Here is a 22476-nt window from a genome sequence, read left to right on the forward strand (position 1 = left end):
GAGTGTTCACAGAGAAGTGTGTGAGACTCAGCATAGTTTTTCCAAAGAGAAGTTTGTAAAATTTAGAAGGGGGTTAGTCACTTGGGGAAAATGTCCTTTGTGGCCCAGCAAAGACAATTCCTTTTGTCGATATTTGTTTTATTTTGGAAGAGTTTTGTTTTGTTTTGCTTTCTGTGGTTGTCAAGTGGACATGTGTTTCTTATTCTAAATATCTGAACTTTCTCTGGAAAGACAGGAGGGCAGTGGAGAGCATGGAGCGTGACAGAGGGCCGGCAGGCAGCCGAGGACGCTGCAGGGCCGCGAGCCCGGGTAGGAGTCAGTTCTCTGCCGGGGGTGGGGCTGGGTGGCCTCTCTGGAACAGGATGTTTCCCGGCAGCAGGCCTGGCCGCCCCTTCCTCCTGCACATCGCAGCTCAGCCCGGCGACCGTCTTCTCTTCTTCTGTGGTCTCTGTGCTGATGCCCAAAGGGGGGACAGGAAACACACAGGCAGAGTTCACTCCCGAAGTCACAGAGGAAGAGCCCATGTTTTGTTTTGGTTTTCAGACAGCTCATTTTTACAGCAAACCTATCTTACCTTTTTCACTTCAGCAAATGTGTGGCCACTTGCTGGGTACAAAGCCTGCTGCTAGCTTCCTCTTACAAGCTGTGCGCCGGCCCTTGGCACCTGGGGCCTCACACACTGGGCATGGAAAGGTCGCAGAAGAGTGACATAAACCTGCTTTCTGGTGCGGAGGACACACACACACACACACACACCCCCCCCAAAAGCCTGGCTCGTGTCAGACTTGAGACGTAATTTGTTTAAGGACAGAGTGCTAAGGACGGTAGACACAGGAGCAGCTTCTCAGAGGGATTTGACGGAGGCTGAGACGAGAGCAGCTGGGGAGGCGAGGGCTCCAAGCAGAAGGGCTCACAGACACAGGGCATGCAGGACCCACCTCAGAAGGAGGACATGGCCGCTCTGGGCTGTGAAGCACGGGAGAAGCACGAAGCCTGCCCGGGGAGGCGGGCTGGGACCCAGTGACGGGAACGTTGCGTCTTATACTAGGGAATGTGTGCCTAAGGTTCTTGAACAGGAGGATGGCACGTGTGAGCATTTTAAGAAGGGAACTGTGGCCGCAGTGTGCAGGTGGTGTGGAAGGAAAGCCTGGATGGGGCAGGGCACTCGGGGGACCAGTGCAGAAATCCAGATGAAGTGATTGGTGTGGGCGTGCTGACGAAGGGAGAAGTCAGAAACACATTCTAGAATCCGACTGACCGTGTTTCAGGGGTGCAGAGGAGTGTGGTTGACTGTGATACCGTTACCCAAAAGGCAACGCTGGAAGAGAAACAGATGTGAGGGCGAGTAATGAGTCACGTCCCAGACTCACTGCTTTGAAGGGATGGGGAAGCAGCAGGCCTGGGTGCCTGCTCGGAAGTGCCCAGCACGGAGGCTACGGCCTGCAGCCTGAGCCTGGGGCTGCCCGGATTGGAGGGCCAGAGTGGGTAGGCCAAGGACGGGGAGCTGGTCACAAGGTTCTCCTCCAGAGGGGCGATAATGAGCATACCTGTGAGCTGTCCCCAAGGAGCGTTCGGTCTAAGGGAAGATGCACAGCAAGCGGTCGTGAGAAGGCCCTGCACCTGTTTTCCAGGCAGAGATCATGGAGTTGGTGCTCTTTACAGAGTTCCTGGGTGTGCTTCAAAGGGCCCAAGACTTAGAAGAGTTCGGACAGAAAATGGGAGTGAGCTGAGAGGAGGGAAGGAGGGAAAGGCCCTTCAGGCCAAAAGCCACGTGGCACATGAGGGGTCAGCCGGTGTCCACGCAGCATGTGGAGGGACATGTTGAGGCCTGGGGCGGGGAGGGAGCCCGGGCGGAGCTGGGGTGGGGGGCAGCAGTGTGGGGCAGGGAAGCTTGCGCTAGGGAGTATCCTGGGGGCTGGCGAGGGCTCTCGAAGGGTTTTGGAGAGAGAAGGGCGTGCTCCGCCCGTGCTTCTGAATGCTGCGCTCCCTGTTCTGCGGCTCTCCTCCCAATCCGGGGGAGCACAGGCGCTGCCCCGGCCACACCGCTCTCGCCAGGCCGGAACCGACCTCCAACTTTATCACCGTATTTCGCAACAATCCCCCCAAAGGCCTACAAGCAGAGTTCTTACTAGTTTGCCCTAAGTTTAAAAATGAGTACAGTTGACCTTTAAACGGGCGCAGTGCCCTGGTCCACTCATATGTGCGTTGTTTTTCAATAAGTACATATATGTGCTGTAAATGTATTTTCCCTTCCTCATGATTTCCTTAATAATATTTTTTTCTAACATACTTTATTGTCAGAATACAGTGCATAAAACTTATGACATACAAAATACGTGTTAGTCAACGGTTCATGTCATTGGTAAGGCTTCTGGTCAACGGTAGGCTACCAGTCGTTATGTTTGGGGGGGATTCGAAAGTTAGACGCAGATTTTTGACCGTGCAGGGGGGTTGGCGCCCCTAACCCCGACGTTGTTCAAGGGTCACCGGTATGTGGCACTCTTTGAGAAGGGACATATGTCTCAGGCACAAAAGTAGTTGGACACTCTCATGGAAAACCATCAGATTCTGACAGTGTAACACACAGAAAATCATTATTATACATTAGAATGTGAAAAAGTAAATGTTCGAGTGTTTCGAAAGGGACGTAAATTAAGGGACAGGGAAACGGGAGAGCCCTCATTCGGCTGGTGCCCGGTGCTCTGACCCAGCTGTGGAATGGGAGCCGAGCTCCCGGCCCAGGCGCCAGCCTTGCCTGCTGAGGGCCGGTGGCTTGGGCTCGCTGACCTGTCCCCTCCCTCCCCAGCTGTCCGGCGGCTGTGAGCTGACAGTGGTGATCCACGACTTCACGGCCTGTAACAGCACCGAGCTGACCATCCGCCGTGGCCAGACCGTGGAAGTCTTGGAGCGGCCCCATGACAAGCCTGACTGGTGTCTGGTGCGGACCACCGACCGGTCCCCCGCGGTGGAAGGCCTGGTCCCCTGCGGCTCCCTGTGCATCGCCCACTCCAGAAGTAGCATGGAAATGGAGGGCATCTTCAACCACAAAGGTAGGAGTTCGCGGGCGTGGATGGCAATGACGGTCCTACTGGAAATGACACCGGTGCTTCTGTCCCTGCTCCCTGCAGCCTCATAATAGGTACGATCCCTCTTGGTCACTCGTGCCCCAGTCCGTTATCCCTGTGTCTCCGGGCCTTCTTAATCCGTCTGGAGCTGAGATGGAATAAGGATTTCACCTGTCACTCAGAAATAATGAAGCATCGCCTCATTTCCCAAGGCCGCGTAATAAGATAGCCGGTTAGCAAAGGACAAGGGGGCTGTTGTTGGGGCCAGTGGCATCCATAAATGGAGGAGACAGAGAAGACGCTGTTCTCCTCCAGGTGGTGTTGGAAACAGGTAGGGGAGGTGGGACCAGACTCAGCATCTTCCTAATCGGGTTTTCACATTGTGGATTCTTTATTTTGTTAGTGTTCAGTGCTGGACAGGCAAGCATGCAGGTTCTGAGAGTTTGTCTCTATAGCTTGATAAAGTGTCCTGGGGCATCCCAGACTCCCCAGGTTCCCTGCCTGGAGAGGGAACGCAGCTGGACCCCCCGGTGGGGAGGCTGGCCAAGTCAGGCAGGGCTCAGTGTCAGGGGTCTGCAGCTGTGACAAGAGAGGTGGCTTTTGAAAAAAATGCTTTTCAACTGAAGTAACAGGGTTTTGAACAAAACGGCGTTTGGCACTGGGGACTCCTTTAGAGGCAGGCAACTGTAGCAAGGCCGCTTTTCCACGTGTGTCTGGATGGGTCAGTAACGAGCTCCCCACGGGAGTATGAGAGTCTGTTTATCCCGAATGTCCAACATGGTTGCTGCTGGACTGATGTGGCTTGACACGGGACCTGTCTGAATCGAGCTGGTCTGCAGGTGCGAAATACACACTGGATTGCAAGACTTACCATGAAAAAAGAATGTGTAATTATTTTATAGTCATTGCAAACTGGTACTATAACATACTTTATAGGGTGGGTTAAATAAAATGTATGATTAAAATTAATTTCACCTGTTTCTTTTTACCACTTAAATGATGGCTACTAGAAAAATTTAAATTACATACGCAGCTTGCACTGTGCCTGTTGGATGGTGCTGGTTCAATCTCTCATCTTACTGAGGAGCTAATTTGAGCCTTTAAGACCTTTTCAGAAACACTGAGCTATAGCTTCTAGAAAAATGCAGAATGGGTAGAGTTTATATGCTTCAAACCGCATTAGGTCAGTCTTCGTCTTTCTGCCATGCTGGCAGATGGCCGGTTCTTCCAGATCTGGGGGTCAGCGGTTGGTTTACCCTTCCTGAAAGAACTCCACTATACTCTGCATATTCCAGTTCTTTTAATTTTGGAACATTCCAGTTGCTCCCTCCGTTGGTCAGCTGTGCCCTCTTTTTTTTATTTATTTTTATTTTTTATTTTTTTTTTGCGGTACGCGGGCCTCTCACAGTTGTGGCCTCTCCCGTTGCAGAGCACAGGCTCAGGACGCGCAGGCTCAGCGGCCATGGCTCACGGGCCCAGCCGCTCCGCGGCATGTGGGATCCTCCCGGACCTGGGCACGAACCCGTGTCCCCTGCATCGGCAGACGGAGTCTCAACCACTGCGCCACCAGGGAAGCCCCTGTGCCCTCTTTACATGCGTCCTGCAGACCATCCTCTGGCTGCTGAGGGGTTAGTCATGGCGCTGAGCTAAGTGAAGCTGCACAGGAAATAGCCGGTGACTCGCCCCCTCGGGAATTACAGGCCCGACCGTGTTCCGGATCCCTCGGGGCCTAAATGTGACTGTATCGTCACCTCAGTAAGCAGCTGGAAGAATTAGGCTGTGGTGTCTCCAGGGATCCAAAGAGAAAGGCAGGGAATTTCCCAATTTTGCCCCGAAGCTGAGCATCTGCTTGCAATTACGGGGAAGCTGCCCCTGAGTGCCAGCAGCCTTGGACCTGGCCGGCTGTGGTGCCGAGTTCTGAGTTCAGATAGCGGCTGGTGCTGGGCTACCCGTTGGCCCATCGCCTGGGTGTTCCCAGAGTTGCATAATGTAGTTAAGTCCTTGAGTCTGAGTTGAAAAGGAAGTACAACGTTTTTTTCAAGTTCGTCTATTATATGCAGAGGAGCCCCGGTGAACTTAAGCTACAAATAACGTTGGTTCTGAAAGATTTCTTTTCACATGTGCCTTTCCTGTGGTGTGTTCTCTACTTCCTGGTGTTCGCAATTGCAGGCTAGCCCAGCAGAAAGAACCGTGTATTTATCACACTTGCCTTTGTCCTGAAAACTTCCTACAGAGGTTGGGTTTGTGCTTGTCTTCTGGCTTGACTCCCATTCACAGCTTCTTCTCTCTGAGGTTCTGTGACTTTCCGGCACCTGAGACGTCACTCCTCACAAACCCTCTGTGTACTGAGAAGGTGTCTCTTCGCTGAGTAGAACCTGTTGTGAACTAACAGTCGGTTCATAGATTGGGGCTCGGAGCCTTAGGCACTGTTTTCCTCCTTTTCCGAGTTTTTGTTTTTCCTGTAGTGCAGGGAAGCTCTTGAGGTGGCCTGTTCCTGGCAGTGTTGGGACTTGGGTGGCAGATGGGGGAGGGAGGATCCTCCTTGGGCTCTTGGACAAGCGTCTGCCAGAGCCTCCTGTGCGCGGTCAAGTCCAGGGGATCGGGCAGTGACCCGCGGCTCCGTCTAGGAGAAGAGTCTTCATCGGGTAGTCGGGGCAGCAAGGGGCGAGGGTCCAGAACGAGCCCCAGGGACTGCGGGAAAGAGGCCGCCGCCCCCTGGGGAGCAGGGGGTCCCCAGGGCATCTGCTCGGCGCCACAGCCCCCCTCCTGGCTCTCGTGTGCAGAGGACCGCGGGCGGTTCACGTACCACCGCGCGCTGGGCCGGCGGGGCTGCTGCTTAACCGGCCTCTGCTGGCGCGGCGGCTCATTCGGAGCCCTTTCCGTCTGAGAGCCGGGCTGGGCCGCAGGGCCACTGCAGGGAGGGGTCCAGTGCGGCCCCTCCTCTAGAGAACTGGGCACCCCGCGCCCTCCAGGCCTCCTTCGCAGGGTCGCGCGCGCGGGCCGTCTGGCCTTTCACACGCTGCTGAGCTCCGGAGCGCCGGGGGGGGGGGGGGGGCGGGGGGGGTGTCGTGATGTCTCGTCCCTGGTCACTCGCTGTTGATCTGGTTCCTTAAATGTCTGTGATTCTTGCTGCTCTGACCTTCCAGGTGGAGGAACAAGCACATTGGCTAATCTCTAGTCCCACAGTTTTCTCAGCCTTAGTGCCTCAGTTTGTTCACAACTCCCCAATCCAAGCACCTTAAGTTTCCAGGTGAAAAACATGCCTGTTGAGATTAAATGTCTGTGTGTTTGGTTGTGTGTGATATTTAAGAATCGCAGTGTGGCTGTGAGGATCAATACTCAGGTCAGCCCAGAGGGGCCCATTACGCACTGGGACCAGCGCCCGGGTCGCAGGCGCTCTGAGGCGTGGCTGCAGTTGGACGTCTGCTGGACGGCATGAGGACTTAGGATTTATGAGCCCCGGGCTCCTTGGATCATGCCCAGTTTCCCTGGGTGATGTCGGGGGAGGATAGAACATCACTGATTTAAACGAACAAGAAGTATAATTGTACAATTTGTTCTTCAGGAAGATATTTTTGGGTCTGAGGCTAGACTCCAGTGTGGACATGATTCAGGGGAAAGGTCAGTACGGGAGGGTAGCCGTGGAGCGGCGTCCGTCGACGGGCAGCCTTGGTGTCTGGCATCTTGCTCTCATCTTGCCCTGGCCGCCCTTCTCCCCTCTCACAGCCTCTCAGTCACAGGCGGCAGGCAGGCAGGCAGGCAGCAGCCACAGTCAGCAGAACGGGGCCTCTGCAAGTCCCTGTGCCCCTCCAGCGCGTGTGTGTGGTTCACACCACCTCCCACCGCAAAGGTTCTCCTGGTCTGGGGCCCAGTGAGTCCGCCGAGCAGCCGGATTGAGAAGCAGTGGCCCCCAAACCCCCGCGTGTGGCCATTGCTAGGCTGCTGATACAGGGTCACGGAATTATCTTTAGTCTCTCAGAAAATCCAAGGGATTTTTCTGTCCTACTGTCTCAGCGTGGACAGCTGTCACTGTTCTCTGTTTATTTACTTTAGTGTTGCTCCCAGAAAGTGAACAGGAATATCAGAAATGTTTATATTCCCAACGAGGCCCGTTCACCACATCCCCTTTTTGGTGCTACCCTAGACTGAGTAGGTCAGCTGTTCTCTTTCGTCACAGCCAGAACTACCATACGTGATAGTGTTTGAGAGCTTAGCTCCATGGTTCGGGGGTCACCCAGCAAGCATCCCTGGAGCAGTGCAGGGACCCTGGATGGGCAACAATGCCCAGAGTTGGCGGTGAGAGGGTGGGAGATACTCAGTAAAAGTAGGATTGTCCCGGGTCAGTAACCGGGCAGAGTCGCATCCCGAGCTTCCTGCAGGACGCATGCCTGAAGCGCGTCGTGGCGGCCTTTGAACTGTATTCGCTTTTTTTAAGGGTAAAACAGTGATCTGTCATCAGTCTTGAGGAGGTCCTTCCACCGTCCTCACACCCGGATTATTGCATCTGAAAGACTGCCCATGTGACTGTCATGGTGCCACTTGTCAGTTGAGGTCTTCCACTGCCTGGCCTGGCCCAGTTGGAGTTGCGCTTTTAGCCACCACTGAATTGGTTTTTGCTAAAATTCAGCTTTAAGAGAAGACATTTTGGGGGTGAGAGTGACGTTTTATGGTGGAGCCTTTAGAAGAGGTGATGTGTTGAACTCGCAAGATCTGTGCTTTGTGTCAGGAGGACCCGAGTTCTGATTCCATCTCTGTCTTCGGTGACGTTGCAACCCGGGGCCTGAGGTGGGTGGCAACGGGTGGTCCCTGAGGTCCTCCCCAGCTCTGACGTTCTCAGGTTCTGTTTCTCATGAGGCCTTTCTGAATGAAGGCCAATTCCAAACCTCCCCTTTTTCCTTATGCTGACCCCTAATGAGGTGGCCAGGTCGTGTTTTTGCTAGTTTGTTGATATAGTTAGGAGAAAATACCCACTTAGGAACCTTAGCCTTAACCTCTCTTGAAGTTGTTTATAAAGTTTTTCTCTCTGGGATAGTGTATATAGGTCAGTACTTGCATTTCACTTTGAAGAAGCTAAAAACATGATTTTTTTTTCCCTCTGAATTCTTCATTAGAAAAACAGAGGAACAAAAACATGAGAAATAAAATTTGTTGCTTGCTAACCACTTGGGCCTCTACGCCCTGGGGCTTTGACTCCGCACACCACACTTACTGAAAAACGACGTTCCGGAAATAATCCCCTGTGGTTTCCGGTTTACCACATCACCTACGGAAAAGTGGGTGCTATCAAAATCAGGTCAAAGAGAAGACCCAGGAGTTATCTTTCATAAATGCAGTGATATGTGATATCAGTGAAATGGGACGTTTTCTTTAATCCAAATGAAAACTAGGAAAGTGAGATTTTTCGTGAGAAACTACCTGAAATGTAGGTTTTTCTCTGGCTTCCACCTTGGGCTGCCTCCTTGTCTCTCAAAACTCTCTGCCAGGGTTTTCCTATCCATCTTTCTCTCTGCCTGAATATTTGACTCTCCAATATTCAGTCACTAGACTGTCCTCCCAAGTTTTTGTGACTGGTTTCTTTCACTTAACATAACGTCTTCAAGGTTCATCCGTGTTGTAGCCTGTGTCAGAATGTCCTTCCATTTTAAGGTTGACTCTTACTCCACGGTATGGACAGACGCCAGTTTGCTGTCCATTCACCTGTCGATGGACACTGGGGTCTGCTGTCAGTAGCTGCTCTCCTCCAGTCTCTGCTTCCCGTGCATTGGGGAGGACACCCAGACGTGGAATTGCTGGGTCGTGATAGTGTTGTTTTTAATTTTTGAGCATGCCTACCACATTTTGGTACCTTTATCTAAAGGGTATATTTCAAGCATATTCTCCTTTCCATCGCCACCGTTGCCTCCTTGCCACTAAGTCTCCCAGCCTCACTTCTCCCCCTCTTCTTGCAGCTAAAACACAAATCCGGTCATACTGTGCTCCTGCTTAAATTCCTTCAGTGTCTTGCTGTTGGTCACAGAATAAAATCCAGTTTCCTAACATGTGCCACAAGGCGTTGCCCCTCATGCTCGTGTGCACAGGAACACACACGATGAGTGCACACATCCCCTCTTTCTCCCCCTGGTGTGGTCGTAAAGCAACGGGGAGCGGGGGTTTTTCCTACCTGACACTCCTGTCCCTTCTCACCAAATAAAAAATCCTACAGGAAAATATGAATGGATACAGTGAGTCTGGCGGGGGGATGAGGGTGCAGTTAACAAGTATTTCAACACAAAGGCTAACATCAGGGTAACCTGAGAAAGGCCCCATGAGATGATGAACTCCAGGGACCACTAAAGACACACAAGGAACCTCATAGGAACTCACTGAAAGAACTTTAAAACGTTTTAGTAGGAGCCATGGGTGCAGTGATAGTGCTGAACTTACAAATGTGATGGAGGAGGTACAAGTAACGCAGGCTTTAAGCAGCAGGGTTGACGAGGGGCAGAGAGCCTCCGCCCACAGCCGTCATGGAGAGAAGGGACCCTGAACAGTGGGCACGAGGGCTTTAAATGGAGGCCTGGGGACCGGGACTTCCCTGGCGGTCCAGTGGGTAAGACTCCGCACTCCCAACACGGGGCCCGGGTTCGATCCCTGGTCGGGGAACTAGATCCTGCATGCATGCTGCAACTAAGAGTCCACATGCCGCAACTAAGGAAAGTCCGTGGGACACAACTAAAGACCCCAAGTGCTGCAACTGAGACCCAGCACAGCCAAAAAAGAAAAATCGAGGCCTGTAACTTGGGGGGAAAGGAGCCTCAGCAGTGTTCACAGGCAAATAAATGAGTACGGTTCATCGTAATCCGCTTTGTCCAGTTCTGTTCTGTGTTTTTTACTTTAAAGATACACACCTTACATAGATGAATCCATGGGGCCACTGCTCAAAGTTGTGAAAAATGGACATACCATTTATACCACATGCAATTTCTTAGAATGAATGAATGGATGAAGTGTCCCGGTCCCAGACCTGGAGGTTATAAACTCCACATCTGATTCTCAGGGTAACCACTGGCACGGCCACTAGGTGAGGATAAAATTAGGGCACCCAAGTTGCAGTGCGTCTGAGCCCCTGTTGCCCCCCCTCCAGGGCTGTTCTCCTCACCTAGCCTCTTCAGCCTCCCTGGCCACGTCGGGGCCCTGTGAGGTCGTGGCTCTGCCTGCTTGCTGGGTGGCGCCCACCACTGCCTGCCCCTCAGCTCCTGTGCCCCTCGGTCCCGTGCCGTACAGGTGAGACCAGGTGACAGGACTTAGCAGAGGTTTGCAGATAGTGGAGAAGTAGGACTCCGATGGCCACTGGTGCGTCATCCCGCAGGAATCCCAGGCCCTGGCCTCACCACCTGCGTCCCCAGCCTGTGCCCGCCATCTGGTTTTGGCTGACCCCCAGCTCAGGGGCACTTTAAAGCGGTTTCCCTGTTTGGAATACAAGCAGTTACTAAGATTCCTCACCCCCTTCCAGACCACCTTCCCAGTTCCTGGGACAGCATCCGCTCCATGCAGCCCAGCTGGCAGTGGGACGCCCCATCCTGGGAGAGGAAGCCTGGCCTCTGTGCACGGGCCAAGGCCTCATCCTGTGCTCTCTCCCCAGCCCCCCTGCCACCCAGAAAAGCAGCATCTCTGCAGATGCTCAGGTGCTTCTCTACCTTCGAAAGAAATCTGTGCAACCAAAAATGGAGCTCCCGGTTCCAGGCCTCTTGCATTTCTTCAAGGATATTGGGGAAAATTTGGTTTAAATTTGTTCAACCCAAATATATCATCTTTCCCAAGTCATGAAACCCTCCTCCCCAAGGATGAATCTAAGTCTCCTACCACTGATGAATGCTTATGACTTTTTAAATGACGTGTATGTTTTTGGAAAACGTAAGGCGTTAAAAAGGCTTTAACAATGTTAAAATTTTTAGTTGACTGTTTTGTGATTCTGCTGTATTCAGACATTTGCTTAGTGCCAGATTGTCCCCGTTAATCAGAAAACACATCCACCCCAGACACACCAATGCATAGACGTTCGAACCTGTATCTGCCCACACGTTCTTTAAGAATATATATAATGGAAGATCTGTATATATATATTTTTTAATTAGCTTGGAAAAGAGCACTTTTTCGTCTGTTTGAACAGCTGCTTATGTAAATCCCTGTGGGAAGAAAAACCGAGGAACAGACAGTTGCACCAAGAACAAAGACTTAGTCTCTCCCCTGAGCCCTGTGGATCTGGGGCTCGGGGATCAGCCCGAGGCCTGTGATTAAGGAGCGCTTTCCATGCAGCATGTAATTACGGAGCCTCACAAGTGGGCCGTGACTCTCTTGAGTGCTTCATTTTGGAGGTATTTTCATGCGCCAACTTTACGTGAAAGTGTTCATTAAAACAGGAAAAAACCATGAGCAGGTATTGACGCCATCCATATTAGCTGATCACAAAAAATTATATATATAGCAAAGCCATAAACAATGAATGCGAACACCATCTTCCCACAGCCGGTCATGACACAGTGTTCAGGGAAAGGTATGTAATCAGGGGAGAGGTGATCCCCAGGGAGAATTGAAACGTGTCTTGTTCGGGGTGACTTGGGGCCGGGCGGGGTGTCTGCTTCCTGCCTCTCTGTGGACTCGACGGTTTTCACTGCCTCCTTTCTGACACGTACGCATACCAGACTTTGCGATTTGTTAGACAAACTGGGGTTTCTCTTTTAAATTTACTCTGATTAGCGCCTGCAGAAGCTGTGAAGAAGTACAGGGAGATGACGTGCTTGGTAAGAGGTTGTTCAGTAGCACAGTGCGCTGGTTTTCTTACGTATTTTGAAAATGAATAAATGCTGTACCTGGAGGGGATGGTCGCGTATGTTTCAGTCAGAGTCAGTCGGCACTTCTTTCCTGATGGTATTTACTAGATCGTGGTTCTGAGGACACCTGATAAAACTGCACCTAAGCGCCCATGGGCAGGTGTGGGCCAGAAAAACTAAAGTGTGTTTGGCTTTGGCTTCTACGTTCCTTTCTCTGTTCTGAGAAATGGGAGATGATTTTGTGATTATTTTGTGTGCCTAGAGCTTACTTTCCCATCAGCAGTCCGAATTTTGAAAGATTTGACTGTAGATCCTCATAGCTGAGCTGCACACGGCAAGGAGAAGGGAAAACACCTTCAGAGATCCTGGCTGATTCTGAAGCAGCGTGCCCGGAAAGCTTTAGAATCATGTGTCCCTGGTCAAATCTGATGGAAGCTGGGGTACCTAGTCCCAGAAGAACGAACATCGGTACACAACTTTTACATACGATTTCAGCGACGCCACATTCGTAACTTCTTTTCTAAAGAAGGGAAGAAATAACAAATTTTAAAACTTATTTTTAGATGTTTTGCGTGGTTCAAAAATAAAACTGAAAAGGTATAAACTGAGAAGTCTGGTTCCCACAGTCCCACTGGCCACGTATAGATCACCATTTTTATTCATTCCCACCTTCTACATCTGGCACTGTGTTAGGCACAGATAAGCATGTATTCATTCCTCCTTCCGTTTTCCTACATAAAAGGTAGCGTATTTTGCCCCGGCTTTGTCACTCAGCCATACCTTTTAGGAATGACTTTAGTACGTGGAGAGGTGCATGCCTCTTCCTTTCTCACGGACAGGAGAGCTTCCCTTGTGCACGTGGCTTAGGTTAGTACCTAGTACAAGGCTGGGCACCCCAGGTCGCTTCTGGTCTGCTGCTGTTATAAAGAGGGTCACAGAGGATCACTGTGTGTATGTGTCTTTTCCTTCATATGCAAGCTTGTCTATACAACGGAATTCTACAAGTGGGATTGGTGGATTGAAGGGTCAGTGCATTCATGGAAAACAGACTTTTGAAGAAGAGTCACCTGCATCATAAATTAATCACATCAGAAAAAAAATCACAGTAAACATGCTATTTAATGACATTTGCTTTTACATATTTTTTATTCTTGATCAGAGTCGTGATGTTTGCACCGTACCGAACCCCTTGAGCTCTCTAATTTCATCTTACCCACCTAGGAAAACAAAAAGAAACTATCCCCTTGGAGTGAGGGTACTCTTTAAAATCATTCATGTAACTGACATCAGAAGTTTCCGTGTGACTCCTGTGAGATGCGATTTTGGTGGACGTTTTCCCACAGAGCTCTGCACAGGAGCGTGCAATATTAATGCAGATAATGTTTCACCAGTGTCTGCATTTGACTGCAGACTCAGTCAAAGAGGTGCAAATTAGGGGCTTGACACTAAATGTAGAGTGGTCGTAGTTTCCAAGGAATGGGTAACTTCCCGTAGTGTGTGTCTAAAAATAGCTTTTTGTGGCGCTTCTGTTTTGCTTTCCACCTGAGCCAGGCTGCCTCTGAATCCAGGCCGCCCGTCACCTGTGAGAAACACATCCCGGAGGCAGTGCTGTCCGTGCTTGTCACAGGCTTTGAAGTCTCCATATAATCTCTATACTTTATGAAGGCTTCACTTTCCAATCAACGAACATTTCACAGTGAATTTTGAAACATGCTGTTTTTAAAACCATCCCCAGTGTAACTTTTTTCTTTCTTTACTGACACTCTGAAAAGATTTTGGAGGGAAGAGAAGAGTGCGGGAGGCTGGGGGTCAGTCGGACGGTTCGAGAGGTTGACCTTTGAACTCTGACCCCCAACCCAGCTCTGTCTAGAAGAAGGGTCCTGCCCCCTTCCTGGTGCTCTCTGGACAGAGTGGGGCTGCCCTGGAATCTTCTGACATGCTTCAGTGCTTGGGGCTTCGAGGCGCGTGGTAGCGTGGTCTGACCAGCGGTGGCTGGGATGCTTGGACATCTTGGTTGTTCCACGTGGCCAGCTATTCAAGGGGGTCGTCATTTTCCCAAAAGTCTTCTGACCAAGCTCAGGACAGGGGACCCAGCGTGTTTGTTGTCTGAGGGCCCTCTCAGACATTCGAGAAGACAGTAAATAGGCTCACTCACCTTGGCTGCGTTGCAAGGCAGCTCTGGGATTCCGTATTCTTTTCCCTGTGTATTCAGTTGCATCCTTTTCCTCCCCCATCCCTTCTTCTGGGTCTGTAGAACTTTGAATTTACTAGAAGGAAAGAATCTTAAGTTCTGTTCTTAGAGAGAGATTAGCTTCCGTCTCAAAATTAATGGGACCATTTCAGTTCCAGATTATGGAGCACATTGTTATCAGACGGGGGCAGAGGCTGCGTTAGTCATCCCGGGGTGTCATAACAAAAACCACAGAGTGCACGGCTTAAACAGCAGACGTTTACTTTTTCATAGTCCTGGATGCTCGAGATGCTCCAAGATGAAGGTGTGGGCAAGGTTGGTTTCTTCTGAGGCCTCTCTCGTTGACTTGCAGACGGCCACCTTCTGGCTTGTCCTCACATGATCCTCCCTGTGTGTATACCCCCGGTGTCTCTCTGGGTGTCTGGATTTCCTGTCCTTGTAAGGACACCAGTCATATTAGATTAAGACCCACCCTTACAGCTTCATTTTAACCTGGTCACCTTTTTAAAGACCCTATCTCCAAATTTGGTTACATTCTGAGGTACTGGGGGATAGGACTTGAACTTAGGAATTTGGGGGGGTCGTAATCAGCCTACAGCAGAGGGGCTGTTGGAGCCTCAGAAGAGTAACAGTAATAACAGGTAAGATATGTTGAGGGCTTGCCCTGTGCCAGGCACTGTGCTGCTTTTCTATACATTTAATCCTCAAGATACCCCGATGGCAGTGTATACTATTATCATCCCTGTGTTATGAGAGGGAAATGGAGGCACAGAGAAATTAACTTGACCAAGCTTAGTAGGTGATGGAAAATGGAGTTTGAAAAGCAGCGGTCAGCCTTCAGGGCTCAAGTTCTTAACCCCTGTGTGTCCTGTTCTCCATACAAGCTGGAAGGAGCCTCTGGTCCCGGAGGGAAGCTGGAGCCTCTAGAGACAGACTCAGTTGCCCAAGGCCAGGCGGTATTGGTGGAAGAGCTGATTCCGGAAGCCGGTCTCCCAGGCCCGCCGCTCTCGAGGCCATTTGCCTTCCGTGGGCTGTGGGCATTCCCAAAACTACCCCACCACCACCCCCAGCAGTCAGTTTTCTCTGAGAAGGATCCATTTTCAACCTTCTGGTTTCACTTACGATACGATAATTCTAATTGCTTTCCACCACCCGAAGAAGCCACCTGGATGGAAATCTGTCCTTTTTCCTTCTCTTTAGGTCCCTCCCCTCCTCTCCCTCCTCTGTGAGTCAAGCACAGAACTTGACCCTCAGGGGGCTTGTTGTGAGTCAGTGAATGGAAGAACCAGTAGCAAGAGGGAAAATGAATTTTTTTTTTTTATCAATTTGCATCCAGGAGTAAAATTTTCCTGCTCCCTCCCTGCCTAAAGAAATAGAAGTCTGCCGCTTGGCCTTCCTTGGAAGAGCTGGAGAGATAAGTAAGCTTCTTGTCGGGGCTTCCCATTCACCCTGACCCCTCCCTGGGTTCTCCTGTGGCCTGTGTCCTCGCTCTCTGATGCTTCACAGAACTGGGACATGAAAGGCGCGTATTGGCTGCCAGGAGTTGGCGACATTGCTCTAATTTTTTGAACACTATTGTTTTTGTTAGTTTTTTAGGGAACGTTCTTGTGGGGTTACCATCTCATATTGCCATTCTGCAAATAATCCACACGCTGATGCAAACAGAGAAGGTCACGTAGTGAGTTAAAGTGGGAAAGAGGAGGCCTTGAATGTTGGTTTTGTTCAAGTAAGAGAAAAACTCCCACCGTTTGTGAAAAGATAGTTAAGTAAAGCAGTGAAAAGGAGCCTATCGAGTTTTTGGCACCCAGATGAAGAGTTTGAATGCCTCAATAAAGGTGCTTTTGTGGATTGGCAACTGCGCTAGAAAGCGGCAGGAAATAATGTGCTGAATGGGGCCCTCAGATGCAGGATTCAGTCGTCCTGTCCCCTCCCTCCAGAGCGGGAGGTGTTATCTGCGGGGTAAGAAACCGGACACAACGTCCTCTGAACAGGAGTATCTTTGTGCGTGGAACCTGAGAAACTCGATCCCGGCTGTGCAGCTGTGCAGAGGCCAGCGCTGCGGACTCGCTGGACAGAAAGGAAGTGCCGGGAAGGGAGGAAACCAGGGCCGGGAGGCAGGATGGGAAGCAGCCGCATGAAGCAGTGGGATGCTCCGATGCTCCAGCTGCAGCGCTGCCTGCTTCTACTAATAGTTGAGGTTTCAGGACTGGATAGAGGATAAGACTACTGAAAACTTACCGGAATTGTCGATAGTGTTTCAGGTCTCAGGAAAACACTACTAATTTTTAGAGGAAATGATAAATAACATTCCTCATAGTTGTGTTATTTGAGTTTCCATCTCAAAGTGTAGCTCCTCTTGTGTTACGGATCCCATCTTTGGCTTTGAAGATTTCGAGGACCTTTTCATCCTACATTAACTGCCTAATTATTAATGTTTGTTCCCTCTTCAAAAAGCGCTATAATCTTAATAGAAGGACTTTAGGTCCTTTGGTTCATCTGAATTTTAGTTTTACAAATAGCTTTAAGTATATTTTTAGTTCTGATTTAATAAAGCACCATTTATTATATGGACCTATTTTACTGGTGTGAGTTTTGGAATTTTTTTTTTTTTGAGATGACCTTTGACAAAAAATGACCCTGTCTCATTTTTTTCTGAACAATAACAGGCACTTGAAATTTGAAGTTCTCATTTTAAATATTTGAGGATTAATTATCACAAGAGAAGCTTACCTGAAAAGTGATTTGGGTGGTGGGGGCATTGATTTTGACCAAAAGAATTTCTTGTCAACCAATTTAAATAAAAATACCTTTATTTTTATGAGATTGGCTATTATAATTTTACTCACAGTTATGCGAAGGATGATTTTATATTTCTTCAGTAGATTTTTTTCAATAAATCAAAGATCCCTTTGTTCACAGGTGATCAATTTGCCTAACAGGGTTTTTTTTTTTTAATAAATTTACTTATTATTTTTATTCATTTATTTTTGGCTGCGCTGGGTCTTCCTTGTGGTGCGCGGGCTTCTTCTTGCGGTGGCTTCTCTTGTTGAGGAGCACGGGCTGTAGGTGTGCGGGCTTCAGTAGTTGCGGCACATGGGCTTCAGTAGCTGCGGCACGTGGGCTTCAGTAGTTGTGGCTCGCGAGCTCTACAGCGCAGTCTCGGTAGTCGTGGCCCACGGGCTTAGTTGCTCCGCGGCATGTGGGATCTTCCCCGACCAGGGCTCAAACCCGTGTCCCCTTCATTGGCAGACGGATTCTTAACCACTGCGCCACCAGGGAAGGCCCCCTAATAGGGGTTTTTTCCCCCACAGAAGTTCTCTGACTTCGCCTATTTCTCTGGTAACTTTTTTCACACTCTCAATTTCTTTAGCTGTTTACCTATCTATAACAACATTCAATTTTTTATTTTTAAAAACTTTTCATTTTGAGATTTTTTTTCCCCTTAATTTTTATTTATTTATTTATTTTTTGGCTGCGGCCCATCTTAGTTGCGGCACACGGGGTCTTCGTAGAGACATGCAGGATGTTTCATTGTGGTGCATGGGCTTCTTTCCAGTGGTGGCATGCGGGTTTTCTCTCTCTATTTGTGATGCGCAGGCTCCAGGGCGCATGGGCTCTGTAGTGTGCAGCGTGCGGGCTCTCTAGTTGAGGCGCGCAAGCTCAGTAATTGTGGCCAGTGGGCTTAGTTGCCCCGCGGCCTGTGGGATCTTAGTTCCCCCACCAGGGATCGAACCCACATCCCCTGCATTGGAAGGCAGATTCTGAACCACTGGACCACCAGGAAAGTCCTGAGATCATTTTAGACTTGGGGAAAAGCTGCGGAACTAGTATTGAGAATTCCTGGACCCCTTTACCTGGCTCCCCTGATGTGACGTGTCACATGACCCTGGTTCAGTGACCAAAACTAGGAATCCAGCCTAGTTAACTGGGCCACAGACCTGATTTTGGATTTTGCTTTCATGAGTCTTTTTGGCTCAGGATCCAGGACCCATGTCGTATTTAGTTTTCTCCAGTCTGTGGTAGTTCCTCCACCTTCTTTGATTTTTCATGAACTTGACACTTTTGAGGTATTAGTCATCCCTTATTTTGTAAGATGTCCCCCAGGTAGGGTTTATCTGATGTTTTCTCATGAGTAAATGGAGCTTACGCATTTTTGGCAAGAACACCACAAAAATGATGCTGTGCCCCACTCGCTGCATCATACTGAGGGTGCAGGGGGACCCAGACGTGTCTCCTTGCTGGTGGTGGTGACCTCGGTCGCCTGGATAAAGTGATATCTGCATATTTCTCCCTATGAGGCCACAGTTTTTCTCTTTGTAGTTAACAAATACCTTGTGGGAGATGTTTTGAAACCGAGAATATTCTGTTTCTCCTCTTGCCTTTACCCACTCGTTTCCATCCATCTGTGGGTCTTGCCTACAACAATAATTACTGTGGAGCTTGCCTACTGGTGAGTTTCTGTTTTCCTCATTCCTGTTAAAATTATTCATTAGAATTCTGTCAGGAAGAGTGCTTCCCCGCCTCATTTATTTATTCAGTTATTTATATTGGTACAGAGTCATGGATATTTATTTGATTGTATGAGTCATTATCCAATACTGTCATTACTTATTTTGTTGCTCAAATTATTCCAGCTTCGGCTGTTAGGAGCTCCTTCAGGTTGGTTTCTGTGTACTCTGGACACATCGCATCATTTTTGGAGCGCTTCCTTGCTTTCTGGCAGTGCACGGTGCTCCTGGCTCATCTTGTGTTTTCCTTGCTGCAGTGCTGGAGCAACTGTTTCTTTTAGGTCTTCTCAGCAGACATGTATGTGCACCTACCCATGTGTGCACACATGTCTATAGCCATGTTCCGTCTCCCTCTCTCTCTCTCTCTCTCTCTCTCCATATATGTATGTGTGTGTGTAGACATAAAGAAACATAACTTTCACATCATGCTGAAACCTCTGACCTCTGTCGAACAACACAGCATTCATTCTGCCTCTCCTCCGCCTTTCCTTACTTGGAACCATTTTCTCTGACAGTGAGAGACCTGCATCTCATTATCCAAAATATGTTTACTTATTTCTTCAATCCTAGTCCAGAAGCCCATTTTTTTTTCCTCTTTGGAAATTAAATATTTTCTTTACCTAAAATGACTTGGCTTTGAAAGACTCAGCTCTACCTTTTCTCACTGCCAACCCATGACAGGAACTTACGATTCGTGTTGTCTTTGGTTTTACAGTATACAATCAAAATACTGTTTTTCAAAGTCGCTTAGCAAGCTCTTTTCTTCCCCACCCTCTGCAGTGTGGTTGTGTTTTTCCCTGGCAATACAACTAGGTTCGTTTGCTGCTGTGTTCACCTTGCATTTGGAGGACACACCCCAATCCTCATTGATCTTAATTACTTCTTTGGGAGTGTGTGAAACATAACCACGGTTCCAAGAGTCAACGTCCCCGGTTTTCTGACATACAGATACGTCTTATTTTTTCTTCCCGGCACCCCTTGCTGTTGAGCCTTACAGAGAATCACTGGGTTAATGCGTTGAAAAGCTCTGTCTTCGGCAGCACATCTTCTGTTTCCTTTGTGACGCTTTTCATTATATGCCTAGCCATCAAATGAAAGCAGCAAAAATACCAAAAAAACCAGAATTTCTTGTTTTCCTTCACAGAGTCCACTTTTTAATTTCCACGTTGCGTATCTCCTCTTTTGCCACATGCCTAGAATGTTCTTTCTTAACCCACCCCATTTAGTCAGTTTTCATGTCTGTCAAGCTCACCTCCATCCGTCCTCCGCTGAGCTCACTGTTGCGTGCCACTCCCGGGTCTCCCACTGTTGTCGTGGTTTCCCGACCACCCTTCCCACCTGCTAGCTCACACTCGCACTGCAGATAGACTCATTCTGTGCTGGAACCTCAGCCTCCCTCCACCCATCCTGGAGCTTCCCAGTCGCTTCCTTTCTGGTCACGGCACATTATCGCCTCTTTTACAGCCAGTCACCTGAATTCCCCAGCCTCTGTTCCCACCAGCTGCTCCCTCCCGCCCTCAGGGCCACGGTTCCCACAGGCTTTGCCCCCCCAGGTCAGCTGAGGTCACCCATGGGTCTTTCTCACCTGAACTTGGTTCAGACTCTTCGAGTCCCGGTCATACCACCGAGGTAGAAACACGCCTTAGAGGCAGAACTTATTTCCAGGAAGCATTTGCCAATTGTTTGGACTTTTCTTCCTTTTTCTCAATCCTCTCCCATCCCTTTCACTTATTCACATCAGCACTTCTGTTGGTTCCATGTTTGTCTGTCCAGCGGTTAGATTATCACCACTTCCAGGTGAGGGCCATGTGGTACCATTAGTTGACATCATTTATCTTTACTACTTTTTTCAAAATTACATAGTAAACACTCTGCAGTGTCACACTTCCATGAATAGAAGGAAGGGGGAGATGGAAAAAGCTTCCTTCCTTCCTTCCTTCCTTCCTTCCTTCCTTCCTTTACTCCTGCTGTGCTACATTTCTCTGACAGATGTGAACTTGAAATTTGAAGAGAGCAGTCACTGAGGAAATTTCTCATATATCTTAGCCAAAATTATTTTATTCATTTTTAGGCATCATTCCCTGCCTCTTGAGTAGAGAACATATAATTACACATAAAGTAATTAATTTCCCTGACAGCTCTTTTTTTGTTGTTTTTTAATTAATGGCCCTCGCTTGGCAGTCTGTATTTTTGGAAAGGGACAAAGTAAAATATTTAATAAAGGTTGTAGCAAATGAAACCCTAGAATGTCAGTTAACTTGATTTCCTTTAGGACATAATTTTTACTGCTTTTTTTGCCAAGAAGAGAGAGGGTTATTTATTCGGTAATAAAGTTTTCTTTTCTTGCATAAAAAGTGCTCTGTGCAGAATTCCGCCTCTTGCTTGGTCCTGGCATAAGTATGCCATCTGGATCTATCACGGGACCATTTATAAGGAAAAACAAACTTATGCTTTGTTTCTGGTCTTTTAAGAAGAATATGAGGCCTAATGTGGGCCTATAAATGACAGACCCCACTTTGCAGCAGTTTGTTTTAGGGAGGTATTACGGTGCCGGGGACAGCTTTCTTTGGGCGCCCTGGATTTATTCTCTTCTTTTCCTTTTTTAAATAGTTCTTAATTGTCCTAAAACGAGAAGGAAACTATTCAATAATCCCCCCTTGGAAAATGTTTAGGTAACTGAGGGCCAGATTACAGTTTTAGATATGTAAAGAACATTCCAGGTGGCTGCCTCACTGCAGGAGCTGGGCCATGAAAGCAGAGGTTGGGGAGCACTGAGCGCTTCTCCAGTTAATGAGAAGCAGGAGAGGGAGTGCGTCCACTTAGCATAGAAGTTGAAAAGTCAGACTTGGTGATTGTTAAACAATGGATATCCCCCTAAGAAGCCCTTGTGCTGTGTGAGACGGGGAGAAAACACATGTAAACTTTCATAGAGAGAGTGAGCATTTCTGTAGGCTAAATACCCAGTTTCTGAAAAGGACAAAAATAAGCTTTTAAGATGCTTTAGTAAAAATGCCTTTACAGATCACAAGTAAGGATATTTATTTTCACTCGTACGGCTGCCTCTTGTAAGGAAGGATGAAGATATGTTTTCAATAAGCGAGGAGCGGCATTGCAGTTCAGTGATGTAACCAGTTGGCTATAGACCGAATTACGTTTCTTTTTGATATCAAGTCACATCAGGAGGCACTGTGTTTGTTGTGTGTCTCAGAGAAGCCCTCCATCCAAAGGCACACAAAGCCCGAGTCAGAGAGCCCAGCGGGGGGGGCAGCTGGCACTTGACATCTCCCTGAGTCAGGAAGTCGCAGCTCTGGCTCGAGTAGGAGAGGAGAAACATCTGGCTCCCAGCGCGCCTGCAGAATTTCCTTGAGCTCCAATTAGAGTGACTGTGGTAGAAAGCAATCCAGGGGCGGCGTCTGGCTCTTCCCACATGTGAAGCCCACTGCGAGGCAGTGCTGGGCCGCCAGGCAGAGGGAGCGGTCCCGGTCCCTCACGCCTGCGTCTGAGTGCCCGGGGCACTGGCGCCTGGTTCGCTGCCCCCAGGGTCGCTCTGGCTGCCTGGAGGCATAGGGAGGGTCAGAGTGCTGAGCCTTTAGGCTCGGGTCAGCCCGGCCGCACCATGCCAAACGGAATTAAGCCGGTTGATCCGCTGGACTCGCTTTCGGCCGTCAGCACAGCCTACCGCAGTGGCGGGCAGCCCGGCACCTGCAAGTACTGGATCCTGGACCTAGGTACACACCTCCCTGCAGCCCCAGCTGCTCTCCCCGGGCTGTGTTCTTCCAGGCAGCTGCCGCAGTGGTGGTGGTGGGCTTGAAAACAGAAAGGGTCTGTGCTTGACCACCGGGATGCGTTATCTGTGCACCGTCTTGTAAGAGGGACTGCATGGGGAGGTTTTGCGGGGGACC

The 22476-nt window shown here is 49.3% G+C and overlaps 1 protein-coding gene across 9 annotated transcripts in view; it reads left to right on the plus strand.

Annotated features, from left to right (window-relative positions):
* Positions 1 to 22476, plus strand: part of TRIO (trio Rho guanine nucleotide exchange factor) — a 372439-nt gene that overhangs the window by 290177 nt on the left and 59786 nt on the right. For all 9 annotated transcript variants that reach the window (XM_019951041.3, XM_073802019.1, XM_073802017.1 and 6 more), the window contains exon 34: positions 2807 to 3050. In XM_019951041.3, the coding sequence (XP_019806600.1) occupies positions 2807 to 3050 (244 nt within the window). The remainder of the gene's footprint in view (positions 1 to 2806; positions 3051 to 22476) is intronic.

This window comes from Tursiops truncatus, chromosome 3 (genome assembly GCF_011762595.2).
Source record: "Tursiops truncatus isolate mTurTru1 chromosome 3, mTurTru1.mat.Y, whole genome shotgun sequence".
NCBI lineage: Eukaryota > Metazoa > Chordata > Mammalia > Artiodactyla > Delphinidae > Tursiops > Tursiops truncatus.